General features: G+C 56.9%; 2 protein-coding genes across 10 annotated transcripts in view; one reads left to right on the forward strand and one right to left on the reverse strand.

The window, feature by feature from the left end:
- The window catches only part of IL34 (interleukin 34), an 84,478-nt gene extending 66,083 nt beyond the window's left edge, over positions 1 to 18,395 (forward strand). For 2 of the 5 annotated variants that reach the window (XM_084958491.1, XM_021093442.2), the window contains 5 exons: positions 376 to 509; positions 1,333 to 1,410; positions 1,687 to 1,848; positions 3,976 to 4,108; positions 4,350 to 5,025. In XM_084958491.1, coding sequence (XP_084814617.1) covers positions 376 to 509; positions 1,333 to 1,410; positions 1,687 to 1,848; positions 3,976 to 4,108; positions 4,350 to 4,522 — 680 coding nt within the window. In that variant the 3' untranslated portion in view covers positions 4,523 to 5,025. 5 annotated transcript variants of the gene reach the window in all.
- On the reverse strand, positions 5,518 to 27,586 carry MTSS2 (MTSS I-BAR domain containing 2). Of its 5 annotated transcripts, XM_084959657.1 has the most exons (15): positions 27,273 to 27,586; positions 22,382 to 22,443; positions 22,217 to 22,290; positions 21,259 to 21,343; positions 21,088 to 21,179; positions 20,929 to 21,003; positions 20,382 to 20,521; positions 19,506 to 19,663; positions 19,177 to 19,284; positions 18,333 to 18,430; positions 16,649 to 16,775; positions 9,731 to 9,805; positions 9,215 to 9,391; positions 8,871 to 9,036; positions 5,518 to 8,795 (listed from the first exon to the last, which is right to left on the reverse strand). In XM_084959657.1, exons 7-15 carry the CDS (start codon positions 20,401 to 20,403, stop codon positions 8,017 to 8,019), a joined length of 1,710 nt encoding a protein of 569 aa, XP_084815783.1. In that variant the 5' UTR covers positions 20,404 to 20,521; positions 20,929 to 21,003; positions 21,088 to 21,179; positions 21,259 to 21,343; positions 22,217 to 22,290; positions 22,382 to 22,443; positions 27,273 to 27,586; the 3' UTR covers positions 5,518 to 8,016. The 5 variants fall into 5 exon arrangements, with proteins under 5 accessions (XP_084815783.1, XP_020949471.2, XP_020949469.2 ...); XM_021093812.2 differs by lacking the exon at positions 20,382 to 20,521; XM_021093810.2 differs by lacking the exon at positions 20,382 to 20,521 and having other exon boundaries at positions 16,649 to 16,871.
- Positions 27,587 to 27,646: the final 60 nt, after the last annotated feature.

A 27,646-nucleotide genomic window follows, 5' to 3' on the forward strand; every position in this document is an offset into this window, starting at 1 on the left:
GAAAACTAGGCAGCTGTAGCTGAGGAGCAGAGGTTGCCCTGGAAGGGAGATTGTGCCTGCCACCCTGGGGGCAGGAGTGGGAGGGAGACTGGAGACTAGTCCCAAGGCATGGCTTCTGGGGGCCTCTGCTGGCCTGGGGTGGAGGTGGATGGGCTGGACGGCTCATGCTTGCCTGCATTGTTGTCCTGAAGCCCCAACCCCGGGGAAAGCATTCCTGGTGTTGGGAAGTCCTCCTTGGGGCTCTGTGTCGCCACTCTGGCCCTCCCATGAGGACTTGTGACCAGGAAAAGGGAGGAGATGTGCACAGGTCTGCACACCTGGGCAGTATGGAAGCCGTGCCAGTGACTCATGTGTCCCTGTGGGTGTGGTCCACAGATCTCGGGATCCTCCTTGGCATGGCCTTGGGGAACAAGGGTTTGGAGGTGTGGCCCGTGACCTCGAGCGAGGAGTGCGCCATCACTGGCTTTCTGCGGGACAAGCTGCAGTATAGGAACCGCCTTCAGTACATGGTAACCCTGTGGGCACCCCTGTGTCCCTCTTCCCAAGACACTTGACTCATGGGATGTGAGGATCTGGGTATTCGGGCCCCCTCCTTGGACCTGTGTCAGCCCTGAGCCTACTCGTCCTCATACGTAACCGTGCGCCTGTTCTGACTTCCTGTCCCCACTCCCTCCCTCCATCCCCGGGCCCTCCAGCCCTCCTATCTGATCTAACCTTTGATCCCACCTCTACCTGGCACTCACCCAATGACTCAGGAGTGGATCCCAGGAAACCTTAGGGGAGCCTCAGACACTTTTTATTAGCAGAGGAGATAAGGACCTAGAAATTAGGATGTTTGATTCTTTTTATAAGATAAACCATGTGGCATGTGGCTCTACTGGTCTCTTTTTTTTTTTCCCAACAGATTTTTTGAGGTCTGACTCACGTATCACACAATTCACCTGTTTAAGTGTACATTTCAGTGGCTTTTAGTGTTGTTTACAAGGTCATGCAACTATAACCATAAACAATTTTAGAGCCATCTTTTAAAGTCATCTCCCTCATCCCTCAAAGCCTATGGTTCTCTGGGGGCACAAGCCTCTCATGCTACATCTTGGTCTGAGACCTCTGCCTTAACAGAAACTGTGTGTTTTGTTTTACTGTCTCTGTGTCCCAGAGGAAAGAGCGGTCTTTATTCCAATTGGGCCAAGTAGATATTCTCTGTAGAGGACCACTGCTGCCATCAAGGGCTAGTCCTGGGTTCTCTCCTCCTGCATTAGATTCCTCTGGAAGGTTGGGGGAGTGTGAGCCATTTCTGACTCTGGGCTCATCCTTTTTCTTGTATCTCTCCAGAAACACTACTTCCCCATCAACTACAGGGTCAGCGTGCCTTACGAGGGGGTGCTCCGAACGGCCAACGTCACCAGGCTGGTGAGAATCCTCCTCTGGATTGGGAAGGCCCCCAGCTCCTGGGACATCCCTTGGGGTGTCCTGAGAGGCACATTGGTCTAGGCAGGCCCAGTTACCAGGGGTCTTTCCTGGCCCCTCAAGCAAGCCCCTCCTTGGCTCAGGCCCCAGGTTGTCCCCCCACCCTACCCCACCCCTGTCCACAGTGGATACCTGTGGTCTGCCGCCTGGGCATGGTAAATCCGGGGGGAGGGCAGAGGCCTGTGTCTGGGGTTCAAATAATTTCTCCTGTCCCTGCAGCAGAGGGCCCGGGTGACCCAGCGGGAGCTGCAGTATCTGTGGGTCTGGGTGAGTCTCAGCGCTACTGAATCAGTGCAGGAGGTGCTGCTCGAGGGCCATCCATCCTGGAAGTACCTGGAGGAGGTACATACGCTGCTGCTGGACGTCCGGCAAGGCCTCGCGGTGAGCAGTGTGGAGGTTCAGGCAGGCAGGGCAGGTGTGTGTGTATGTGGCCCATGGCTATGGAGGGAGGATATAAATGCATGGAGTTCCCGCATGTCCTGGAGGATGTGGAAGAAATGGGTGGGCAGGGTGGTGGGCTGGGCCTGGGGGGCAAGAGATGTTCCTGAGACCCTGTTCTTAGGCTCTGTGATCCCTGGGCAAGTCACTGATCCCTCTCTCTTTGTTTCTGCATCTAAGAAATGAGGATAGGAAGGAGGGTTGAACAGGTGGAGCACGGGGGCTTTGGGGCCATGCAACTCTTCTGTGTGATGCCGTGGTGGTGGGTACCATTTGCATCTGTCAAAGCCCATAGAATGTACAGCACAAAGAGTGAACCCTAATGAAAACAGATTTTACCTAACAGTAATAGAGGTTCCTGACTGCTGCCTGTTCAGCGAAGATTTGAGGCCTGGGGGATATGTTTTCCAAAAAGCCTAAAGAGGAAGGTGATAGAGTCAGAGTGTGTATGTGCAGGCCATGTGTATGCTGTGGACCCTTCCCCACACCCCCACTTTGCCCTGTTCCCCCACCCCAAACTCCTTTAGGACCCTGGTACACACCTGCCCCAGGCCTCCCACCTGCTGCCCATCAAGAACAGCTGACAAGAAGCCAACTGTGAGCTTCTGATGACACCAGGGCTTAAGGGCCAGCAACTGCTTTTGCAGCTGCCTAGAATTTTGGATAGGCTCTCTATTCTGGCAGAGGCTGGGGGACCAGCCATTTCCCTGATGGCTCTCTTGTCCTCGTGGGTGGGTGGGTTGGAACCGATTTGGGGAACAGGCTGTGTTCCATCCTCAGTTTTCCTCAGGAGTGTCTCTGGCTCTGAGAGCTCTGGGAAGCTGGTTTGAAGACTAGGAAAGAGACTGTAAGTGGACTGAGGCTCTGCCCACCTGGGCTATTCAGATCGAACCAGCGTTTAACCTCTTCTTTTTCACAATGTTAGTGGTCAATGGCCTGCTCCAAATATGCCCAGCAATGGAGCAGCGGGTCCTTCCTTGTTAGGGAGTGGGCCATGGGCATGGGTCCCCTTGCCCTCCTGCCGTCTTCAGTTCTTTCTCTAAGCCTTTGCGTATTAGTTTTTTAGGGCTGCCATCACAAATTACTACCAACTGGTGGCTTAAAACAAAGGAAATTATTCCATCACAGTTCTGGAGACCAGAAGTCTGAAATCAAGGTGTTGGCTGGCCAAGCTCCCTCCAAAGGCTGTAGGGGGGAATCCTTCCTGCCTCTTCCAGCTTCTGGTGGTTGGTGGTGTTCTTGGCTTGTGGTAGCATCACTCCAACCTCTCTGTCCCATGACCACCTTTCTCTTATAATGGCATCAGTCATTAGATTTAGGGCTCACCCTAAATCCAGAATGATCTCACTGGAAATTGCTAACTTAAGTATGTCTGCAAAGACCCTATTTCCAAATACAGTTACATTTACTGCTACCAGGGATTAGGACTTGGACACAGCTTTTTTTAGGGGGAGGCAGGGCAGAGGGACACAGTTCAGCCCAGCACGCCTCACTTTTTGGAAGGTCCTTCCCCAATTTTGGTCTCACATTTCCTCCTGCTCAATGTCTGGCCCTGCTCAGTCCCTCCCACCGTGTCTGGTGCTCCCCACACCGTGTTCCTTTTATTGGGCGTTGTGGGAGGAGCCTCTGAGCTTGGAGCCAGAGACCCTCCCACCTGGTCAGTCACTTTGTGCCTCATGATACAGCTGATCCTGCTAAGGGTGCTTCTCTCTGGAGTCACTGGGGGTTTTTGCTTCCTGAAGGACAGTGTCTCTGGGACATAAACTCCTTATGTTGGGCTGGCCAGGCCTGGAATGGAGCAGTAACGATGCCTCCTTCTCCCTGTCTGGCCTGCACCCAGGATGGAAAAAGAGAAGCCTCTGTGCATTCTACATGGGTGAGGGGCGTTAAGGGGGCCCCTCCCAGGAAACATGGCACCTGCAGTAAGAGGGGAAGAAATTGATTGCTCCCAGGCATCCTGGTCACAGGAAGTCTTGCCTTCCTTCCAAGGGAACAGCCCCCGCAGCCCTCCTGGGATCGCTTTGCAGCCCGGGCGCGGCACTTGTGTCCTAAATATTTCTTCCCTTCCAGGGTGTAGAGATCAGCCCCCAGGTGGAAGCTGTGTTGTCCCTCCTGAGTGCCCCCGGGAGCCTGAAGCTGGTGCGGCCCAAAGCGCTGCTGGACAACTGCTTCCGGGTCATGGAGCAGCTGTACTGCTCTTGCTGTAAGAAGCCCTGGGTGGCTGGGTCTGGGGGCAAGACACCAGGCATCTGAGCCCAGGTCATTGAGCAGGGCTGGGACCCTCCTCTGTATGCCCTCTGCTCCCAGGGCTATGGGCCATTTCTGGAAGCTGAGATGGGCCCTGAGTACTGGGACAAGAACGACGTGGCTTGGTCTGGGGATGGAGGTGGGTGTTGACACTCCCGAGTCTTATCTGTGTGTGTGTATGTGTATGTCCCCTGCAGGTAAACACAGCTCCATCCTAAATTGGCAGGACTGTGAGGTGCCAGGCCCTCAGCCTCACAGCCCAGAGCCTTCGTCACAGTGTGTGGCCGCCCAGCTGTACCCTCTGCCCCAGCAGCCCCCCACCTCCCTGCCCCGCTCCCCAGGACCCACGGCTGGATCCCTGGATCCCTGAAGCTGCTGAGGGCCCAGGGCAAAGGTGTCCTGTGCCAAGTGGCCTGTATGGTGACTAGGGTGGGGCAGCTAGAGGAGCTCCTGCAAAGATTGACTGGGCCTGAGCCTGCTGGGTGGTGGGGGAGAGCCCCCCTTGGGAGAGGAGACCTTGGAGGGTGTTTCTCTTTTGAGGGAGATTTGGGGCCTGAGAAGGACTCAGCTTCTCACCTTCTGTACTTCTCATGGTCTCACCTGGAGCACTGGAGGCTGGGGGCACCTGAAAGTGAATGAAGACAGAGCCTACAGCCCCTCCTGGCACTGCCTGGGCTGCCCCCCTCCCTGAAGGCAGTGCTGACCGTCTCCCAGGCCTGAAGAGGCAAGAGCTGTACCAGGTGGGCATGGGGGGAACACGAATGCACAAGGCTGGGGAGAGGGCCACAAGGCCAGGGAGAGGGGAGAGCCGAACGCCACATCTTGCCACAGTTCTTTTTATTTTTTCTATTAAACACCCGCTTTGTTTTGGTTTGTTGTGGTTTGGTTTGCTTTGCTTCTGTGAGGGTGACCTGGAGAAGGCCGCTCTCCCCACCAGCCACCAAGAGCAGGGGGCAGGAGGGGAGTGGGCTGGCCAGTCCTGGGCCTGGGTCTGAGGATTCAGACTTGGCAAGGTCAGAGCCTTAGCCAGGGACCTGGACTGGTAGGTAATTGAAGGATTGAGTTCCTTTGAGCCCTGCCCCAGCCCATGACGCCTAGGGCAGCCTGAGGGGGCGGGGGCTGTTGGGCTGATCCCCAACAGTGCCTCCTGGCCACCCGACTTCTCTCCCTCCCTCTGGCAGCCTCGAGACCAGGGACAGAGCTGAGGCATTCAAAGGCATGGGCCCTGGCATAAGACCTGGCCACTCGTGCCCCCTTAACACGGAGCCCTGCAAGGAGCCTGCACCCCTGCCCCCAGGCCAGGCTCTGGGATGGGCAGGGGCCGCGGGTGAGCAGTAGCGGAAGAAGCCAGGCGAGGCAAGGGTGTTAATTACAGTACAACTTTATTAATACTGGAATCTTCACAGTGCATTTGTTACTTGTAGCAGTGACTATTTAAATCAAGGGGAGGGTGAGTTGTGGCGGGGAGGTGGGGAGAAGAGGATAATTTACCCAAAAAAAGGATGGAAAGAAAGGAAACAAAATGGTTCAGATGGGGGGGTGGGGGTGGGGCGAGTGGTGGAGGGAAGAAAATGTGAGTAGGAACCCGGAGGGGAAGCCTGTGGTGGGGAAATAAATTAAAAAAAAAGGAACAAGTTAACAACAGCACCAGAAAGTTACTTCAGTCAAAAGACGCTTTTGAAAAGAATGTTTTTCTGTACAAAAAGAAAAATGAAACAAACATAAAGAAGTCCCCCAAACCAAAGTTTGTGATGCGGGATGGTTGGCTCAGATCCCAAAGGGGTGGGCCTACAAGGTGGTCACTAAATGGACGAGAGGTGCTCGGGGGATGGAGGAGTTATGTACAGCCCCGGGGTGGCCTGGAGGGGAAGGGGGCCACTGGACTATGGGTGTGGGGGGCAGCTGTGCCACACCCACCCCCTCTCTGGGTCTCGGAAGCCACCCTCTTCCCCAGGGGGCAAGCTTTTCCTCCTGGGGACTCAGCTACACCCCCACCCACCGCACGGCCCCTTACCCTGCTCATATGACCTGCATCTTACCTCAGCCCACCTGGGCAAGCCCTGGGGGGAGGGCAGTGCAAGCCCCGCCCCCAAGGCTTCAAAAACGGCCCCGCTCTCCCCGCCCGAAGGCCCGCCCTCTCCCGGACCCTCCTCCAGGTGTGGTGCGTTCAGCAAGGCTCCTTTCTCAGACCTAGCGACTTACAGGTACCGTTCTCCGCCCGCCTTTGGGGGCCCCGTGGGGCTCTATCCACTCAGGGGTATCCTTGGGTCCCCAGAGCCGCCTTGCCGCCCCGCCTGGCCCCCAGTTCCCGGCACAGGGGCTGCCAGGAACCCCAGCCCCGTCCAGACCAGGAAAAGCCAGCTCTCCTGACCCCGGGAGGCCCCTGCCCCGTGACCCTGCTGCCCTTTAGTGGGGGGCGGGGGGGGGGGAGGCAACACAAGAAGCCCTCCACTCGCCCTTGGCACACATACTTTTACCTGCTTAGAGGTGGCGTGACACGGTTTGGGGGCAGAAGGGTGCACCCCCTCCCCCCCACTCCCGCACAGAACAGGGATGCCAGGGGCCACCCTGGGATGGCATCTCCTCTGACAACAGAGAGTCAAAGCCAATCTCCCCTGGCTCTTCCCTTACCCCCGACCCTGGTCGGCAGCAGACCAGCAGAAGGCCCAGCCCTTTCCAAACTGGTTTTGGCTTTGCTCCAGCCGCAGGAGGAGACAGCGGCCCCCTGGGAGCCATTTTGGCCCTCCCCCTCCTGCCATGGGCCCTCCAGGCCACGGTGGGGCGCCCTGTCCCTCAGGCACTCTTGGACACACCCTGTCCCCACTACCCTGTCCCCACACGTAGTCCTTGTCCAGTCAGCTCCATTTTATTACATATTCACAAAAGAACCCTCCCCCCAACTCTAACTCCAGCCCCAAGCCCCCAAAGGTGGCCGAAACCATGACCAAAGTGCTACTGGAATTAAAGTCTCCATGTGCCCAAATGACAGTGGGATCCGAAAGCAGCTCCTGGGGGACTAGATGCCCCCCAGGCCTCTGGACTCCTTCCCTGCTGTCCAGCCCCTACCTCTGCCACACCTTGGGGAAGGGGAGGCTGCTTCAGGATCCCCAGCTTCCTTCCAGAAGCTCCCCGTGTTTCTTCCCCACAGAACTGACTTAGGCCCGTGGCCCCCTTCTCCCATGGGTGGGCTCATTCCTAACTTCAACCGACCTCCCAGACCGCCAGCCGCTCTGTGCTCTCGGGTCAAATCAGATGCTTGGCTGACTGGGCCCCTGACCTTCCACGGCCACACTGCCTCCCTGAGGGAGAGGGGCCTGGGAGAGGCCCAGGGAAGGGAGAGGGAAGATGAGGGGGCTGCGTCCGCGGGGAGGGACCAGCATTCCGGAGAAGCCCGAGGGCTCCGACCCTGGGGAGACGGGGAGAAGGTGGGCTGGGCTAGCTAAGCCGTGGCCCTGTGGGCCCAGCCAGGCCGATGGGATGGCCAGAGGCTGGCCTGGCCCCTCCGCGGTGGGCAGGGAGCACGGCTCCGGGGCTCCCCGACATGTGGAAACGGCCGGGCCTGAAAGGAGGAACAGGAGTAGGCAAGAAAATAGGAAACAGGCTCCAAATCCAGTTCAAGGTCTGTAGGCTCTGTTCTGGTGAGGTTTGTTAGAGAAGTCACTTCTTGTTTAAATGCTGAAATCCCAGCTGGGTGTCTCTTTCCCTAAAGTGGCTTTGCCTTGTGTGACTTTAAAAAAAAAAAAAAAAAAAAAAAAAGCTTGCCTGGCTCTGCTCTCTCCTGACTGTGCCTTTTCTCTGAGCGGCCACTGCCCGCCTGCTGGGCCACCTGCCTCACCCAGGCCAGAGGGTGGGAGGCTGGCACCATCACAAGATGCGGGGCGCCGACCTGTCATTGGTGACGGTCCTGCGGAGCCGCACCCCACGCCGGATGGCCACCAGCATGTCTTCAGCTGGGGGGTCACTGGTGGCGGCTGGGGGTGGGGTGGGCGTCTCCTCCACGGGCGCGGCTGACAGGGCAGTGGGGAAGGGGAATTGGCCCTCCCCCAAGGCGTGGGCGCCCGCCACCAGCTCCCCGAGCTTCTCCACCAGGCTGTGCCGGTTGGCGGCCAGCTGCTGCTGCTGCTCCTCGTCCTCAGCTGCCAGTCCGGAGCCCTGCCCGGAGTAGCTGGCTGCCTCGGGGGACGGGCTGCCCCAGGCTGTGTTGGGCAGACTGAGCCTCTTTGGGGAGGCCTTGGCCAGGTCCGGCGCCAGAGGCGAGGCGGCCTCATCGGTGTAGAAGACGCACTCCTCGCTGCCCGCCCTCGTGGGCCCCAGGTAGCTGGGGGAGTCGGGCACTGTGGGCGTCTTCACAGGGACAATGGGCGGCCGGATGGGGATGGGGCCGGCGCTGGAGAGCGCACGGCGCACTGTGGGCTTGGTGGAGGGTGTGCGGCGGATGGTGGCCACGCCGGGGGGTGCACCCGAGGCGGTGGGCAGCCCGGAGGTGGGCAGCCCCGCGGTGGAGGCCGGGCGCTTGGTCTGGATCAGGCGTCGGTAGTTCTGGGCGATGTTGCTGTTGCGGGGGATAGTGGATGACTTGTCGAATTCCGGCGGGCCCTCCGTGTCTGCATCCCCGTTCACTGAGTAGCAGTCGTAATCGGAGCCTGCGGGGCATGGGAGGGAATGGGCCTGGGGCCTCAGGAAGGGCCAGCCGCCTGCCCCCGGACCCCAGGGCCTACCTTGGGAGGGGATGGTGTCCTCGGAGCACGAGGGCGTGGTTGTCTGCGTGCTGTAGCCGCTGGAGTACTGCAGTGAGTCCCGGCTGCTCTTCTGGTGCTCCAGGCTCAAGCCTCGGGTCAGCACCATGGCCAGGTCACTGGCTGCGGGGGACACCTCCTCACCGTGCTGGGGGTGGTAAGACTGCAGAGTGAAGCCCCGCTCTCCGCTTCCCCTTCAGTCTAGACCGCAGGCAGGCCCCGAGAGGCGGCTGGAGCTAGCCCTGGGACCCCTTGCCAGGCCTCTTGGCGCTGACCTGGGAGTGAAGGGGGGGCCTTGGCGAGGCTACCTGGGAGCTGCCGCTTACCTTGGCTGCGATAGTGGCAGGGGACATGCGGGGTCGTGGGGCTTCCTCTCCACTGGGGCCCAGGGCGCCCCCGCTGGCTGGGCCTGGCTCTGTGTCTCGGAGGAGCTCCACTCGGTCCTTCCTCCGTTGCAGGGTGGTGCCGGAGGGCTGCTCGTGAGGGCTGGCCTTGGCCCAGTCCTGCAGACCATGACAGGTGTGTTAGGAGGACCTGGGTCCTGCTGCCCATGGCCAAGAGGGCCCTTGTGAAGTTGAGATTCAGGGTTTCCGAACCCAGATGGGACCTCAGGCTCAGGATCATGGCCAATGGCAGAGCACAGAGGATGCTGTGACACCCCAGTCCTGCCGGGCCCAGGGGCAGGAGAAGGCGCCCCAAGAGGGAAAGATGTGAGTGTGTGGGGAGTGGCTGCAGTGGTGGTGCCCGGGTGGCTTGTCTTTTGGGGAGCAGGTGTTGTGTGCACACCCCTCTGGTCAAACCTTGGCCCTCCCTGCATGCCCTGGTGGGTGGGGAGCACTGACCGAGGTCGGAGAGCTGCACTCGCTAACGGACTGGCAGGTTTCTGAGGCCTCGGAGGATGCAGAGCTGGAGGACTTCTGCCACGCAGAGGCGAGCAGGCAGGCAGATGGGGTGGGGAGGCCGGATGAGAGGAGAGAATAGATCTGGTCACAGCAGCAGCATGCAGCAGGGCCTTCTCACTCAGCACCCTGCCCCTCACACCCCAGGACCACGGCCGTGAGCGTCTGCAACGGAATGCAGCGCCCAGAGCACACGCCATGGTCAGTGACCTACCCGCCAGCCCAGGGCAAGAACCACACACGTTGAGGATTAACAAGAGGGCTGGCTGCTCATGGCCTGGATGTCGTGGGCAGGGGGAGAGAGAGACCCTAAGGAGGAATGGGGGGTGCTGGCTTCAACGGCTGGTTTGATGGGGGTCACTGTTTTCTGAGCAGGTCGGGCACGGGGGAGGAATGGAGTCCAGGGTTCCATCCGCATGCCTTAGGCTAAGCTGCCTGTTAGGTATCTATGCCCAGGTGCAACTGTACTGACAAGTCTGGAGTGTAGGGAGAAGTCAGGCTTGGAGCCACAAAGCCAGCAGCCATGGGACGTAAGAAGGTCACCTAGGTAGTCCGGATGAGGGCTGTGAGAGAAAAGGTTCAAGGACATGAAGCTGACTTTCACTGCTGGGCAAGAGGAAGAAGGCCCCACAAAGGAGAGTGACGGGAGCTGCTGGTGGAGTTGGAGGAAGACCACAAGCCCGCCCAGAATCAGGGGAAGAACCTGCCTTGGGAAGGAGGGTCAGCAGTGCTGAGGCTGCTGGGGGTCCGTCAGATGAGGCGGAGGGGTGTCCGCAGAGACCTCCAGAGGAGTTTCACAGAATGCTGAGGGTGGAAGCCCACTGAAGATGGAACCCAGGGTGCCTGGGAGGCTCCTGCTCTGGACAGTGGCAGGGACTAGGTACCCTGCGAGGCCCCTCAATTCAAACAATAAAGAATGAAAAAAAAAAAAAAAAACAGCAAGGGCAGAAACGGGACCAAGATGGTTCTCAGGGAAGAGGCTGACTTCGGCACTGTGGCTGAAAGGCTGGTCAAATGGCCAGGTGACGAGCTCACCCTACTGAGGAGGGTATCAGTCAGTAGCACCTCTCCAGATTCTGCACCAAATAAAGTTCTCCAAATCATTCTGATTTAGACTCCCAATTTTTTTTTTTTACAGTTAATGATGAACCAAAATGACCAAAATAAAAAACAAAACTCTACACGTGAGGACACAAAGGAAATAAATACATTTAGAATTTTACCAATATAATTAAGACCAAAAAAAAAAAAAAAAAAAAAAAAAGGGAAAAAGTATTTGGAAAACTCAGTGGGAAAAATTTAACATGCATGAAAAACAAAATACGTATTCACTGGGAATAGAAACGAACTTCCTTAATCTGATAAAAGAGTATCTCAAAAATATCAATACCTCTCTGAGGTTGGAAAGAGATAAGGATGCCCACTGTCACCGTTTCTATTTGGCACTGGAAATCCTAGCGGTGCAATAAGGCATGAAAAAGAAGTAACAAGCAAAGAGACTGGAAATGAAGAAAATGGTTATCTGTAAAAGACATGATTCTGTATGTAGAATATTCAAAAGAATCTACAATTTTTTTTGTCTTTTGTCTTTTTAGTGCTGCACTCGCAGCATATGGAGGTTCCCGGCTATGGGGTCTAATCGGAGCTACAACTGCCGGCCTACACCACAGCCACAGCAACGCCAGATCTGAGCCGCGTCTGTGACCTACACCACAGCTCATGGCAACACCGGATCCTCGATCCACTGAGCGAGGCCAGGGATTGAACCTGCAACCTCATGGTTCCTAGTTGGATTCATTTCTGCTGCACCTTATGGGAACTCCAAAAAGAGTCTACAATTAATAGGATTAATAAGTGTGTTTAAGAAGGTTATTGGATACAAGATCAACATACAGGAAAAAATCAAGTATCAGCAGCTATCAAAGGAATGTGAAAAAGCCAAAATAATTTAAAATAGCACCAATAAACCTCAAATACCCAGGGGAAACAAATCCAGTGATAGATGTGCAAGATCTTCACATGAAAACTACAAAATACTGAGAGAAAGTAAAGCCATAATAAATGGAGAAACATGTAATCTCAGTCAAAATCACAGATGGGCTTTGTTTTTAGTGGAGACTAACAAGCTGAAACTAAAATTTATATGGATGTGCAAAGGGCCAAAAAATAGACAAGGTAATACTGAAGAATAAGAAAGCTAGAGGTCTTTCATTATCAGATATCAAGATAGTTTACAAAGTTGCAATAATTAAGATGGTGTAGTATTGGTCCAAGAACAGCAAATCAACCAGTGGAACGGAATACAAACTCTAGTCACAGCTTCACATGCACAGACAAAAGCAACACTGCACTGCAGTGGGAAAAGATGGTCTTTTGAGTGTCAGTTAGATACTCGTATGGAAAAAAATGACCTCTACCACACACAAAATCAATTCCAGATGAGCTGCAGATCAAAAGAAAAAAAGGTAAAACAAAAAGGCTTTTAGAGGAAAACATTTTTGTGACCTTGGAGTACACAAAAATATCTCAAAACAGGACAGAAAAAAGCACTAATAATAGAAAAAAATTGGACATATAATAAAATTAAGAACTTTAGGTCATTAAAAGACAACATTAGTATCCTTAACCCATGGAGTGAGGCCAGGGATCGAATCCGCATCCTCACGGATCCTAGTCGGGTTCATTAAACCACTAAGCCATGAAGAGAACTCCAAGATAGCAGATTAAAGACTTGTATCCACAATCTAAAAGTTCTACAAATCAACAAGAAAAAGACATCTAGTAGAAAAACATGCAAAAGATTTGAACAGGTCCTTCGCAAGAAGCCATCCACATGGCCTTTAGAAGTATGAGAAGGTGTTCAACCTCGCGAGTTATCAGGGAAATGCAAACTGAAAACACAGGGCCCCATCACTGTAATACCTACCAGAATGGCTAAAATGGGGATACCAAGGACTAATGAGGATGTGGAACAGCAATAAGCCACTGCTGTGCTGACATGAGTGGTTTGACACATGAAAAATACAGAAGCAGGGCGTTCCCGTCGTGGCACAGCAGAAACGAATCCAACTAGCAACCATGAGGTTGTGGGTTTGATCCCTGGCCTCGATCTGGCATTGCCATGAACTGCAGTGTAGGTCGCAGACATGGCTCGGATCCTGTGTTGCTGTGGTGTAGGCCGGCAGCTACAGCTCCGATTCGACCCCTAGCCTGGGAACCTCCATGTGCTACGAGTGTGGCCCTAATAAGCAAAACAAAAAAACAAAATGTGGGGAGGGGAACCAAGAAGATACAAGGAGCTGAGGAAGGGAGCTTGCCTGAATGGTGCAGTTCCGAGGACAAGCTCCTAATCAAAAAAAAAAAAAAAAAAAAAAAAAATTCCGAGGGCAGATTCCTAAATTCCTAATCAAGGAAACGTCTGCCTCTTTGGTGGAATTCCGAGGACAGGCCCCAGAAGACAATGTGGGGAACTGAATTTTCCAGGAAACAATTTCCATTTTGCATTGCTGAGTGGGGACTGTCCCATGGATGACTTAGTCTTTTCTGTTGTTCACTTGTTATTCAGTTTTCCTCAGTCTTTCCTGATTATTTACTTATTATTCTTATTTTCCATTCTTATTTTCCTGTGGTGATTTGTGATTTAACAAAGTTACAACAATAATATAATAAGAAATCATCCTGAAGGACTTTCCCCTATTTAAGTCCAACTTAGTTAAAACATAGTGTTTATCTACTAACTAGTTATATAGTAAACTTTAGAGTTAGGATCTTAGTGAGGTTCATAGAAGTTAGACATATTATCCTAGAAACATAGCTGTGAATTTTGTCCTTGATTTTAAAAGCTTTTAAGTGATAGCTAGTTAAGTTGGTTTATATTTTCTTACACTGTCTCCCTGCCACAACGCTTTAAAGATAAGCACCAGTCTAAAAACAAGATTTGCGAATGCCAAATTCTTGTGTCTGTGACCTCTTCAAATTGTAAAGACTGGCTGGCCATGGGATGATTTGTACTGAGTCTCCTCCTTTCCACATGATGTATTGTATCTAATTGCCCTTAAATTGTACTAAGTTTAGTTAAGATAGAGATCTTAAAACATGATGTATTGTACCTAATTGCCCCTAAATTGTATCCACGAAGTTTAGTTAAGATAAAGATCTTAGAACATGATGTATAGCTGCTGTACCATGTAAAAGTTAACCAATGTACTTTTAACACTGTGATGTAATCTGTAGTTAGAAACTGTCTATATAATCAACCACTTATGCCAATAAAATTTGAGCAGTCCAGCACCCTAAAAGAAGGGACAAAGAGGCTGTCTCCGTATCTACATTCGCAATGCTGTCCATCTCCTGTCGGGAAAAGTGTACACTCCCTGGCCACCAGAGCTGGCCTCCGGCAACAAAACAACAACAACAACAAAAAAAAACAGAAGGAGAGAACAGAAAGAAGAGAAATAAGAATAAAGAGATAATGGCTCAAAATTCCTAGAACAAATGGAAAAAAAAAAATAAATAGAACACAAGCATATCAAGTGAGGTTAAATAAAAACAAATCCACAACTAGACACATGGTAGCAAATCTAAAGAAAGAGGTCAGATTACTGACAAAGGTGTAACAACAGCAGACAGAGAGCCGACCTCTCAACCAGAAATGGAAGCCAGGAGGTGGGGAAAATATCTTCAAAGAACAGAGACAGAATAACTGTCACCCAAGAATTGTGTCCCTGGCAAAACTAACTTTCAAGAAAGAGGGGTAAAAAAATATGTGTTTACAGACAAACTCCCCCAAAATGGGGAGTTTACTGCTACAGACCCATTCTAAAAGAACTTCTAAAGGATGTAGTTTGCTTCAGAAAGAAGGAAAGTGGTCTCAGAAGAAAGATGGTATAAAAAAAAGTATAAACACATGGGTAAATCTAAACAGACACTGTCATGTACAAAATAATGATGAAATTAAGAAAAATGTGAATTGCAGGAATGATTTCAAAAAGGGAGAGAATAACATGTAACAGCTTATAAGGGGAGAGAGTGGGTGGCAAAGTTAAATATATATGTTAAGGTGCTTGCATTGTTCAGGAGGTGGGGTTGTGATCTTGCTAAGCATGCTTGGTAAAATTTCAAGGTAACCTTTAAAAGAAGTGAAATAAATAGTATAACTTAAAATCCAGTAGAAAGAAAATAATGGGGAAAGGAAAAACAGAAAGTAAGAAAAGACAAAAGCACAGAAAAAGCAGAATGAACAGCAAGAAAAAAGAAGTCTAAATATGCCAGTAATCATAATAAATATAAATGAACTAAAAATGTCAAAGAGACTGTCAGATTGGGTAAGAAAATTTAAGCATATGTTGTTTAAAAGAGATTCATCTCAAACAAGCATGTTGTGAGTTTAAAAGCTCAGAGATAGAGGAGTTCCCCCTGTGATGCAGTGGGATCGGTGGCGTCTCTGCAGTGCTGGGACGCAGGTTCCATTCCCAGCCAGGCACAGTGGGTTAAGGATCTAGCAGCTGCAGCACAGGTCACAAGTGAAGCTTGCGTCTGATTCCTGGCCCAAGAACTCCATATGCTCTAGGGTGCCCCTGACTAAACAAAGGCTAAGAGATAGAAAATGATAATATAAATAAGTGTGCATGTGAGTGTTTAGATACAGATTTTTTTTTTTTTTTTTTTGGCCTCAGGCATGCAAAAGTTCCCAGGCCAGGGATTAAAGCCATGCCATAGTTGCAGTCCAAGCCACAGCCGTGACAACTCTAGATCCTTAACCTGCTGCACCACCAGGGAACTCCTGTAAATACTAAACAGAATAAAGCTGAAGTAGCTATCGCTGTATCAAACAAGACAGACTTTAAGCTACAAAAGAGAGGATCCACTACATTATGTTAGGAGATTCAGTTCACTTGGAAGAGCTGGATTTTTTTTTTTTTTTCCTGCATTGGCTGTACCCACTGCATGTGGGAAGTTCCCAGGCCAGGAATTGAATGAAGAGCTAACAATTTAAAACTTGTATACACCTAATACAGTAGTCTCAGAATATAGAAAGCAAACATGGGTAGAACTATATGGGGGAAATGAGCAATTCTAGTTTTTCAATGACTGACAGGTGAAGGGGACAGGCGTGAATGGGAAATGAGGTAAAGACAGGCAGTGTGGATGCATCTGAGAAGTCTGCTGTGAAGGAGACGAGGTCACCGGAGGAGACGGTGCAGGAAGGGAGGGCTTTTAAGATGGAAGACAGCAGAGCATGTCTGTGTACTGACAGGAATGGGCCAGCAGGGGAGGAGAGACTGGCCACGCAGGGGGTACATCCGTGGGCCAGAGAGCAGGAGAATATAAAATGCTGAGCTCAAATGGGGGCACTCGCCACAAGGGGAGGGGGACAGCAGAGTGGATACAAATGCAGGTAGGGCACTCCTGACACCCGGAGGATGGCACCCTGGGCATGTGGCCTGACCGCCTTTTGTCTCTGCTGCGTCCCTCTATTTCCATCTCATGGAGCCTGTAGGATCTGAGCCTGCATCTGAAGAGATCTGGGGGCCAGCCTGTTCAGAGTGAGCTGGCCTAAGATGTCTGCAGGTGCTGGGGTTCCTGGGGCTGCCTCCTAGGGCCCCCCATTCCCGCACAGTCTGCCTGGGCAGCGGGGAGGTCACAAGGGCTCAGAGCTGGCAAGCAGATGCTGGCTGCTTCAAGATCTTCCACGTGTCCTTAGCCATGAGGTAGTGAGTTCAAGCTGGTCCTCAGTGCGGTGGCCCTGGGGACCTCCAGGCTAGTCTCAACAGCTGTAGGTGGACCCCCACGTGGATAGCCTGAGACTGGCCTGAGGCCACTGTACCCCACCTTGAATGGGTTCTGCAGATGCCACCTCACCTGGCTGGTGATGTCTGAAGGCATGGGTGAGGGGGGCTTGGAGTAGGTGGCATCCTGGGAGATGAAGCCAGAGTCGTGGGAGGAGATGCTGGAGAGGCGGGCAGTGGCGGTGGCTGGCTGCGCCAGGCTGCGGTAGCGACAGGTGGAACCGGGTGAGTATGTTTGGGCACCCCCAGGCCACGGGGCTCCGCCACCCTTGGCACTGCTACTGCTGCTGGGGGCACTGGGGGAGTGAAGGGGGGCGGGCACAGCAACCAGACAGGGGGACACAGGGGTGTATTTGGAGGGGTGGGTGACAGACAGGGTTGGGGAAAGAGGTGAGGGCAAAGGAAGGAAAAGACAATGTCAGACTACAAGGTCCTGAGATCCAGGTGCCACAGAGGAGGGAGTTCTGGGACCGTGGGACAGAGTGGGGCCTGGGCAGGGGACTGCAATGCAGAGCTGGCCCAGTGCCTGTCCCCAGAGCACCTTAGTGCTCCAGGAGCGTGCCTGGGGCCAGGCAGTCTCTCTGGTCCTCTTCTGCCAATAGGAACAGGAGAGCTGAGGTTAACAATGAGGACACGGGGTCACCAAGCATCAGGCAGTTCCCGGTTAGGCCCCAGCCACAGGTCCGAGCACTTCCAGACTCTCTTCTTCAAGTCTGCTATTCGCTATCAAATCCTAATCCTCCCGCGAGGTGACGGTCTGGGTGGGTCCTGGACCCACTGCTGCTCTCACCTCCTTATAACCATTTCATCCCTGGACCATGTTCCTGGCAATAAAGGGTGCCTTCCTCCTGAGCCTGACCCAGAATATCCCCAGCCGCATGTCTGGTCATAGGAGTCCCCTGCAGTCACCTGCCCGGGGTCTGAAGAGCCTCCAGCTGATGCAGACCCTCCTCCCCCTGCAGGAGTGGCTGACTGCTATGCCAGGCTCACTGCCCATGCCCTTAGGTGCCCAGCCAAGGTGGTTCTGGGGTAAAGGGTGCCTGGCACAGAGGAGCCTCCACAGCAGGAACTCACTCGCTCTGTGCTCAATGGCCTCTTGCTCGAGTCTCAACTGTCTCCTCCAAATCCCGCCCAGGAAGCGACCCTGACTGAGTCTGTCCAGTAGCTGAGCAAGACCCTGGGCCTCTCCCTGGCTCGGCAAGACCTCGGGGGCCAGCCTGGCCTGGGATTTGGGCCTGTGGCAGCTGCGTGGGCACCAGCTCTCAGGAACCAGCCAGGCAGCAGTGTCCACAAAGTAAGCTTCTAGCCTCAGCCTATGTTCTCCAAGGCTCTTCCCATCTTAGGTTCTCATCACTGTACCCGAGTGTGCTGGCTCTGGCAGAGCCTGGTGCTGGGTTCTGTCTCAGGTTCCCCTTCTGTGAAATGGCAACACCACCAAACCTGATATGGTGGTGTTGGGATTCCATGAAACAAGCACATAAAGGTAAAATTTAGCGTGGCACCTGAAGCATACTATTGCTCCATAAATGAGGCTGCTGCCACCTGCCCCCTGCCCTCAACACGTCTGCACCAGCAGCACTCTTGTGATGAAAGCACTCTTGTGATATTTCCCCCTATTCTTACAGATCCCTCAATGATGTAGGTGTGGTGTGAATTCTAGGGCCCTGAAGCAATTCTTGATGCCGTTTTCTAGGGACCTTCCTCATTTCCTGCTGTGGTACCCCTGCCCCTCCCCACCCCCTTCAACCCTCACTGACCTGCACATGCTGGACTTCCGGGAACTGGAGCTGCTGGGCGATGACGGTGGAGTCTGGTAGGACCAGCTGTAATCTGAGCCCTTTAGGTCTTTGATCACCTGGACATGGGCATGGATGCTGTCACTGCAGGAAGCCCTGTGCTGCTGAAAGCCTTACCACCCCCCCCCACCGTTCCAGGGCTAGTGGGGGCCAGAGGCCCCCCCATTGTCTTCCCAGTTGAGAACCAGGCCCCAAAAGAGATCCCTGGGAATATGAAGCCCCCTTCCCCTCAGCAAACTCTTCACTTAGGGGGCTGGAAGCAGGGCTGCCAGAGGGCTGGGCAAAGGCCTGGGGAGATTGTGCCCTTTCTGCTTCTCAGGGACACTGCCCTGGCCGGGCCATGGGAGAACCTGGTGCTTCTGAGGACTCACCATCCTTGGCAGAGGAGCCAGGCCAGAGTGACCATGTAGGACACCAGAGGGTTCAAATCCTGGCTCTGCTGTGCCACTGTCAGGTAAGACTGACCCTAGCGCACTTGGAACCTGGTAGTGGGGTGAAGTGGGCAGGTGGCACGTGGGGGCAGATGTGTCTGTGTCGAGGCATGGGTGGCAGGCAGGTGGGCATCACTCAGGGGGAGCCTATGGGCAGACACAGGGCCCAGCCACTTGGATCCATCTGCTCTCTGTCTGAGGCCCCCGCTGGATCCTGGGCACACCATCCCTCACCTGGGCAGGTGCTTCTGGATCCCCACAGAGGATGGTCCTCTGTGTACAGCTGCTTCCCCCAAATGTCATCCCCTTTTCTCCTCTATCGTCCCCCCAAAAGGGCAAGCCATGCCCTCCTCGGCCCCATCTCCAGGCCGCACCTGTTCACTGGCGGGGGGCAGCTTGTGGGGCTCCGCGGTCAGCACCACCAGGTCGTCGATGATACCTTGCAGGTGGGTGATCTCTCCCAGCATGGTCAGCTCGCCGTTCTGATGGAGCAGTGGGTCAGCCTCTCTGGCCCCACCCCTGCCCCTGCCCCCTGGAGGGACGGGCCACACTGGGCCTCCTCCCTCACCCTTTCCCACCAACCAGTGCTGTCTGGGCTGATGGAGGTCCCAAATCCTGGATCTTGGGATTTGCAGGGACACCTCAACTAGCCCAATCATGGTGATTGATGCTCAGGATGCCTCTCTGTCCCCAGGGGACCCACCACCACAGGCTGCAGGAAGGTGATGAAGGTGCAGAAGCGGCCGCGCTCCTCAATCAGGGCCCGGCGCACCGCCTGCTTCTCCGTCTCCTCCAGCAGCAGGTACATGTCATTCACGTCCTGCAGGGCACTGTCCAGCTGGGGCTGCAGGTCTCCTTTCCCTGGGGGGGTTGGGAGGAGAGGCTGCGCTGGGGATGCCGGCCTGACCCACTGCATCCATGGCTCAGGCCCGTGGTGGTGTGCCTGCCCGTGGGGCTGGGCACTGCCTTGGAGACCAGGGGGCCGGGGAGGGTCGTCGGGATGCCGGGGCTTGTGGAAGGGCTGGTCCCCAGAGCAGGTAAAGAAGAAAGACAAGCGCACAGGAAAAAGACACTAAAGCTGCAAAGCCACCCAGGTCTGTGGTGGGCAGAGCTGTGGGCTGCCCCAGGGCTGCCCTTGGAGCAGCTATGCTCAGGGGAGCCCAGGGGAGGCCTCCATAAGGGCTGAGACGTCCACCTCCCAGGATACCCTCACTGCCTGTGGGACAGGGAGGAGGAGTGGAGGCAGGACAAAGCAGAGTGTGGGGGCTCTGCTGTAAGCCAGGCCACTGGGGGGTATGGGGGCCAGGAGGGCGAGGGGCTGGGTCCAGGGCACAGGGAAGGGGGGGTATCTCTGTGGGCCCCTGCTCAGCTCAAGGGATGACGCACAAGGACAGCAAGAGCGACACAAAGAAGCAGTGAGAGAGACAGAGAGAGGCAAGAAGATGATGTAAAGGAGATGGCGAGACAGGAAGTGGAGGCGACAGGTAAGGACTTGGCGTGGGTCTGGCAGAGGCGGGGCGGCCAGGGCTTGTGCCCCCCACCCTGCCCAGTCCAACCCCTCTTGGCCTGGCAGACTGACCCAGCAGTGGCCCCGGACTCATCCCTGGCCAGGGGCCCTGGGGGCCCCAAGGGGACTGTGCCCCAGGCCCCTCCCTCGCTGGACCGACCGCCTTCCTGGCTCCTCCTTGGCCTGGAGCGGCTCCTTCCAATGGCCCTGAGCTGGGGGAGACAGACAAATGCGACAAGGACGGGAGGAGCAGCTGGAGGGACGGACATCTGACTTACCCAGTAGCTCTACAGGAAGGATTGGGAGAAGGAGAAGAGAGACAGAAAGAAAGAATGTGTGAAAGACAGCCGGATGGACAGAGCCACTCCTGGGGTGGGGGTGGGGGAGCCTGGGGGGGCCGGGGCCTGTTGGGCCTCCTGCTGCCTCCCTCGGAGCAGAGGTCCTGGGTCAGGCCTGGGGTGCAGGGTGCTCCCTCTGCCCCACCCAACAGGTTGGAGAGTCCTGTGTCCAGGATAGGGCCCCTCCAGCCAGGACGATGCCCTGGGCACCCCAGAGGACAGTGGGGGATACCGAGGGGGGCCCCAGGGGGCTGTGCCTCTGTGGGTGCTCTGGGCTCTACCTTTGCGTGCTTTCTTCTGCAGCTTCAGCGTGTCCGAAGACTTTTTCTTGATCTCATGCCGGGCTCGTTTGTACTCTGCAGGGAGTGAGAGAGAAGAGCACTGTGATGGGCGCTCCGCAGAGTAGGGGGCAGGAGGCCGGGCCCCAACCCTGGCCCCACCTTTTGCGTGGTCCTTGTCCAGCTGGTTGGCCGACTTCTTCCAGTCCTCAATACGCTCCTGCAGCGGGTTGATGAGGCTCTCCAGCAGCGCACTGAGGGAGGGGGCGCGAGGGTCAGGGCCGCCACTGAGGTCTCCCTGCGACACCCCACCCGCCCGCGGCACCCACTCACTTGGTGAACTGCCGCAGCTTGGTCTCGATGCTGCGGTGGCGCATGCACATGCGCGTGAGCGCCGAGCCGATGTCCCGCGTGGCCCCTGGCGAGGCAAGCGCGCAGCGTGGGAAGGGGCCCGCCGGGGCTCCTGCAGTCCCGGCCGCGGGCCACAAGGGGGCGCGCCAGGCCCGCGAAGGCCGCGCCTGCAACCGGCGCCCCACCCCCAGCATTCCGCAATCCTGCGTTCCCCCCGCCCCCCCCCCCCCCCCCCGGTCCCTGCCCCCGGGGGGATTTGATCTCTCCTCAATATTTACCCAACCACCCCTCTGCGCGGGACCAACGTCCTGCCCAATCTGGCCGTGCCAACCTCCTGCAGCTGCGAGTGCTCTGTGGTTAGGGCGGGAGCCGCCCTTCACCCCAGCTGGGAGATGCCCATACCAAAGACCATCCAAGAAGCCAACCAAAACCCCCTCTCGCCCTACTGGGAACCCCCTCCAATTGTGCCCAGATGCAAGTGAGGCATGCACCCACTGCTTCGGTTCTCACCACCCAAAAGATCAGGGGCCCCCAGTCCGTGTCACTCGGACCAGAAGGCAAAGGAGATGGCAAGGCCAACAGGGAGCATTCACCTGCCCTGTGTGCGCCCGGAACAGCAGATGGGGACGGGAGAGATGAAGCCACAGTCAGACTCACCGTTAGGAAGGTGAACACCTGTGGCTGAGGGGTCAAGCCAGCCGCCCAGAAGTGAAAATGGAACCCCTCCTGTAACATTCCTGTCACCTTTCACCCATTCCTGCTTGCATGCCTCTAGTGATGAGAGGCTCTCTCCACAAAAAGCCCACTTCATTAGGGAGCAGAATTCGAGGGCCCGACTCTGGGCCTGGGATCCTTTCCCTGGCTCGTATTCCACCCAGCCTTTCCAGCTTCCAAGCCCAACCTGGGGCATCCCCAACCTCCAGCCATGCCCCCTCCCCACCTCGGGTGTTGGTGGCCATGTCAGCCACTTTCTGGAAGGCATCCAAGAAGGCCACAGCAGCCAGCACAGTGGTCCTGGGGAGATGGACAGCAGGACGGTCTGTGGGTGAGAGGTCCTCTCTTCTACCCACCCCCTCTCCATCTGGGGCACCCTCAGCAGCCTCACCTCAGCTGGGAATGCAGCTTCGTGGCCTTGGAGTTGAAGTCCTCCCAGATGGGGTAGGAGCTCTGCCGAGAAGAGAGAGGAAGTGAGACTCCACGAAGGCTGCAGGGCTCTACCTGGGCTGAGTACCCACAGGCTGCTTCCAAACATACTCTGGGCAGTTTGTGAGACAGCAGCCCTGCCCCCGCAGGGAGGGAGGCTCCTGGGCCCTCTGGGGAGACAGAGGACCCAGGATAGAGCCATGGGCGTGAGGAAGGCCTGGCCCTGGGGACAGGCACGTTTGCATAGTGCTCCCTGCCAGGAACTCTGGCCTCTCTGCAGTGGCGGCCCACATCCTCCCTCAAAGGGGAATGGACAGTCAATGGCAGGTCCTGTCTCAGGGATCTGAGTGGACTGACAGGAGATGTGGGCTGAGCTACATGAGGGCCCATGATCCCAGACACAGCCCAGGAGGGTCCGCATGGCATGGGGGCAGAGGCACACTGTGCAGCGGTGGGGCTCCAGGCTTACGAGGTCTCAACTGAGGCCCCCCGCCCCGTGCCCCAGAAGCTACTGCCGGCCTGGCCATCTATCCATCCCAGGCCAACAGCAGCAGGAGCTCCCAGGCCCAAGGAGGCTGGGACTGCTGCAGGGCCTGGCCAGCCTGCCCGGGACAGTCAGGCCTGAGGCTGAATGGGGCCTTGTGCAGCCAACAGAGCCACCTTTCTCCACCCCCCCAGTCCCCCTCCCCTCCTGGGGACACAGTGTGGCCTTTATCCCAGCCTGGCCCAAAGCTCTGAATTGGGAGGGGGGTTTCCCAGTAGGGAGGCCAGGCTCCTGGCCACCAAGCTGTCCAGCGTGATCCAGGGGCTTTTCTGGCTGATGCGCCCTCTTGTGGCTGCTGGGTTCTGGCCCCAGGGCCCTGCAGAAGCCTTGATCCTTGAAGGGGAGCCCCGGGCCAGCCAAGCTCCCAGCCCCAAGGTGCTTCTGACATTCCCTTCCCTGTGGGATGGGCTGGACGCTGAGGCTGTTTCAGTGGAAAGGAGGAAGACAGAGACCCCAGTCGCCAAGGCCTCAGAGGGAGGTTCTGTCAGGCTGGAACCCTGGGGACAGGGCCGGCCTGCAGGAGCGGGAAGGACAGCGCAGCTTCTGGGAGCCTCAGAAACTCCCTCCGCTCTCAGCCCAGCCCCACCAGTGCCCAGGGAAAGCAAATATTTGAGAAGTTCACAAAGGCTGGAGGGGAGGGGAGAGGGTGCGGGTGAGATGTCTCCGCGGGGCACAGCGCAGGTGTTCCAAGGACCTGGCACCCCCTGGGGGCCTTCTGAAAGGTGGCACCTTTCCTCTACCTCAACACCCTCAGCCCTAAGACCTCCAGGGAGGAAAAACAATGCTGTGGACACAGGGGTCCAAAGGCAGCTATCCTGGCTGGGGTTAGGGGATTGGATTGTGATGATCACTGTACAACTACAAATGTAATAAATTCACTGAGTAATAAGACAAAATAAACAAACAAAAGACAAAGGCAGCTGTCCTGGCCCCCAGGAGCCTCGGGCCAGTCTCAGAGGGCAAGGGACTGGGAGAAGCGAGGGAGACAGGTCCCTACTCCCATTCAGGTCCCGGAGCTGGGGCCCCCACAGCTTCTGCCCGGCCAGGCTCACCCCATCCCAGACCCGCACAGCCTCGGCTCTCACAGTGGACAGGGGACAGGAGGGACATGGAGGAGGCCAGATCCAGTCCCTCCTGAGCAGATGGACAGGCGCACCCCGGTTTCTAAGGACCGAGCCCTCCACCCCCTCCACTTAGAAGGACCCCAGAGGCAAGGCGGCTGAGGGGCTGGAGCAGCCTATGCCCCGGGAGAGTGTCCTCCGCCGTCCCTGGGCCTGTGCCCTCACCCAGGCTGCCCCCTGGCCAGCAGGGCATCTGGGTCACCGCCACTCGTAACAGGGGTGGCTGCTGCTGACCAAGAGCTTGCGGGGGCCCAGGCACCGGGCCGCTATGCGACGGCGGGGAATCTTGACAACAGCCCGACGAGATGAATACTGTTATGACCCCCCTTCTACTGGACACTAAAGGCCAAAGAGATGAACCGGCTGGCCCAAGGCCACCGAGGATGAAGGTCACCGGTCATTACACATCAGGGTGGAGGGACCCCCAGCTTCGGGGCTGTGGGGAGAAGAGTATCTGGTGGGCAAGGATGGAGAGGGGGCAGGGGCCGCGGGGGTGGGAGAGACGCCCAGCTCTGCCCGCCGAGCTGCTCCAAAGGCGAGAGGTTATGTGCTTATTAGAGCTGCTCGAGTCGATGGGATGAGGCTGACAAGGAGGCTGCAGGGCCCCTGGTCCCCGGATGCTTCTCTGACTGGGCCCTGGTCCTGGTTTAGATGTGGGCGGTGCAGGGGATCGACTCAGGCTTCTGCCCGAGTGAGGGCTTCCCGGGCGACCTTGGGCCAGAGCCACCTCTCTCAACCTGATTCCTCACCTGTAAGGCCAGGATGGGACGTGTGCCTATGTCACCGGGTCAGTGTGACGGCATGGAAAGCACTAGCACAGTGCCCAGCACACGGGAGGTGCGTGGTTAATGCTGGCGGATACAGCGGCCGCGTGAACCTGCTCTGCCGGAGCCTCTCCCACCTGGCCAGGGCCTACACGCCTGGGTGATTCTCCCTCCTCCCTCAGGGCGGCAGGCAAAGATGAGGACCCCATTTTCTGGATGGGCCAGTGCTGGGGGGAGGCCCCATTCACTCTGCTGAAGGTGCGGCCTGGGGTTGAGGCAGTGCCCTGGGTGCCGCACCCAAACCCATCATCCTGAGCAAGTCCCTGCCCCTCTCTCAGCTTCAGTGGCCTCCGAGCTGAGTTAATTGAGCCATGGCAGGCAGGCAGAGGTCCCGAGGACCCCCTCCCTGTCCCTGAGCTCCTGCCCTCCTCCAGGACCTCCAGGCTTCAGGTGCAGCCTTCCCTCCTCCCCCGGCCCGGACCTGGCCCTCCAGGAAGGCCGGGTGGGCCCCACGGGCAAGCTCAGTCTCTTCAACCTGGCCACCCTCCTCTACGGAAACTCTGCTGCTTGTGGCTCAAGTCACGGATGCCTCCCAAATCCAGATGATCAGCCTCCAGGTGGCCCGGTCCCCTGCTCTATCCCTGGCCCAAACACATCCATGTGTCACAGGGAGGGGAATATCAGGAGTTGGCATCACCCCAGGTGAAACCTCTCCCAGTCTGCTTCCACATGTCGGAAAATCTTGCTGAATCCCTTGCTACAGCCTGAGCCCGTTCCCTTCTGTCTCATCCCAAAGTTCCTCACGAACTGTCTGGAGAAGGAGGGAGACAGTCCTGCCCCTCCTCTCTGAGCAAAAGCTGCTGCCCTCTGCAGTGTTTGCGGGGAGGATGCCAGCAAGAGGAGGGTGTGGGAAGGTCCCGCCACCCCCACCCCAGCCCTGGGAATGGCTGAGGGAGGCTGGTCTGGGCGGCCTGGTCCCAGGAAGGAAACCCAGTGCCAAGGCTGTGATGTCCACCAGGCAGGAGGGGTTGCTGAAGGCAGAGAGAGGCCAGAATTTCTCTGGCAGAAGGGGCCTGGGGGTAGTTAGGGGATGAAGCGCTCAGGGGGCACCCACGTGGAGGCAGGCAGGAGCACCTATACATGCTGCTAACCCTGTAGCTCCAGGTGACAGTGGCTCCGGGTCTCTTCTGAGGTGGGGGCCAGGGATGTGGCAGCTGTCCCTGGGGCTGTCCCCCTGGCAGCACTGGAAGCCCCCCAAAAGGCCTGCACGGGGCCACTGTAGTGTGTCCTCCAGGGGCCCGCGATGTCACTGTAGGATTCTATGCTCTGTACTTGGGAGTGTGAGATGCGCTGCGAGGGTGGGGGCTCTCGGGAGTTCCTCTGGGGAGCCCAGTTCTCTGCCCTGCCCCACAGTCCTGCCTCAGAGGAGAAAGGTAGAAATTTTGCTTCCTGGCCCCCACTCTGTCACTGACGCTGGCCCTCCTCTCTGCCTAGTCAGCCTGGGTCAGCTCTGCCAACCCCAGCCTCTTTTCTGGAGAGGATCCCCTCACTCCCTAGATCAACCGTGAGGAGCCAGGTCAGGGACGGTGTCCAAGAGTCTCCTTAATGACCTTGAATCATTCCCAGGCCTCAGTTTCCCCACCTGGTGAGCCAGGAATTGGCGGCCTGATCCAGCCTGACCTTGGGCAATCAAGGGAGCTGAGAGCCTCCAGCAGTAGCAGGCTCTCCCTTTGGGCCGCTGCATCAACCCAACCTACTCCCTCCTCCTCCCAAAGTGAGGACAGAGGCCTTGGCATGCAGGGACACTCATCGTGGAGACCCTGGAGTCCCGGAGCTTCCTAGGGCTTGTTTTTTGGGAGACCGGGGGCCAAGGCAGCAGCGGCCGGGGAGGGCGCAGAGGCCAAGGCCGGCAGGGAAGGAGTTAACGGTTCCCCGCTTTATTATTTTCCCCTGCTTTGGCGGTGACAGCATTGTCTGGGCTCCAGGGCCATCAGGGGCGGGGGAAGGCGGGGGATGGTGGTGGTAGGGGCGGAGGCAGGAGAGACCCTGGACCCGGTAAAGGGCCGCGGTGTCGTCCCCGGCGCCAAACACCACTCAAGGTTTGGAGGTCTGGGGTGCGGGGAGCCCGCGTGTGCGCAGGCTCGGGTCAGGACCCCAAGGGGCGCTTCGACCTGAGCGACCCGGGGCATGGACCACGGACACCCCGACACGCGAGCACCCACACCCCCCCGGACGGGCACCCAGAGACCCAGGCGCAAGGCAGACGCAGGCCAGACGCGCTCAGACAAGGACACACAAACACGGCGGCGCACGGACACGGCAGGGCACTGCCGCCGCCGCCACGCGTCCCCAGGGGGGACACGCACCTGAACCCGAACACGCGCACCCGCAGGGCGGCCGTTCCCGCCGCGCCCCGTTACTCACCTTCATGTCGTTGACAATGGCCTGGAAGAGCCCGCCTAGGGCGCCGCACTCCTTCTCTGCCGTCTCCATGCTCCGGCCGGGCGGCAGCGGTGGCGGCGGGGCGCAGGCAGGGCGCGAGGACCCGGGCCGCGGAGGCGCTCACGCCGAGGGCGGGCCGGGCCTGCCGCCTCCGGGCCGCGCTCAGCGGCCGGCCGCGCCGCGCTCGGGGATCGCAGGCCGCCGCGGGGCGGCGTGGGCCATGTCGCGGCGGGGCTGGCAGGCGGCGTGGGGGGCGCGGCGCGGGCAGCTGGCGGCGCAGCCTCGGCGCGGAGACTGGAGCGGCGGCCGTAATCCGAGCCGCCGAGGCTCGGGCGTCACGTGGGCGCACGGAGGGC

This window comes from Sus scrofa, chromosome 6, assembly GCF_054392235.1.
Source record: "Sus scrofa isolate SSC_HxYL_T2T_F1_AM1 chromosome 6, Sscrofa_HxYL_maternal_Yorkshire_Landrace_v2.0, whole genome shotgun sequence".
Lineage (NCBI taxonomy): Eukaryota > Metazoa > Chordata > Mammalia > Artiodactyla > Suidae > Sus > Sus scrofa.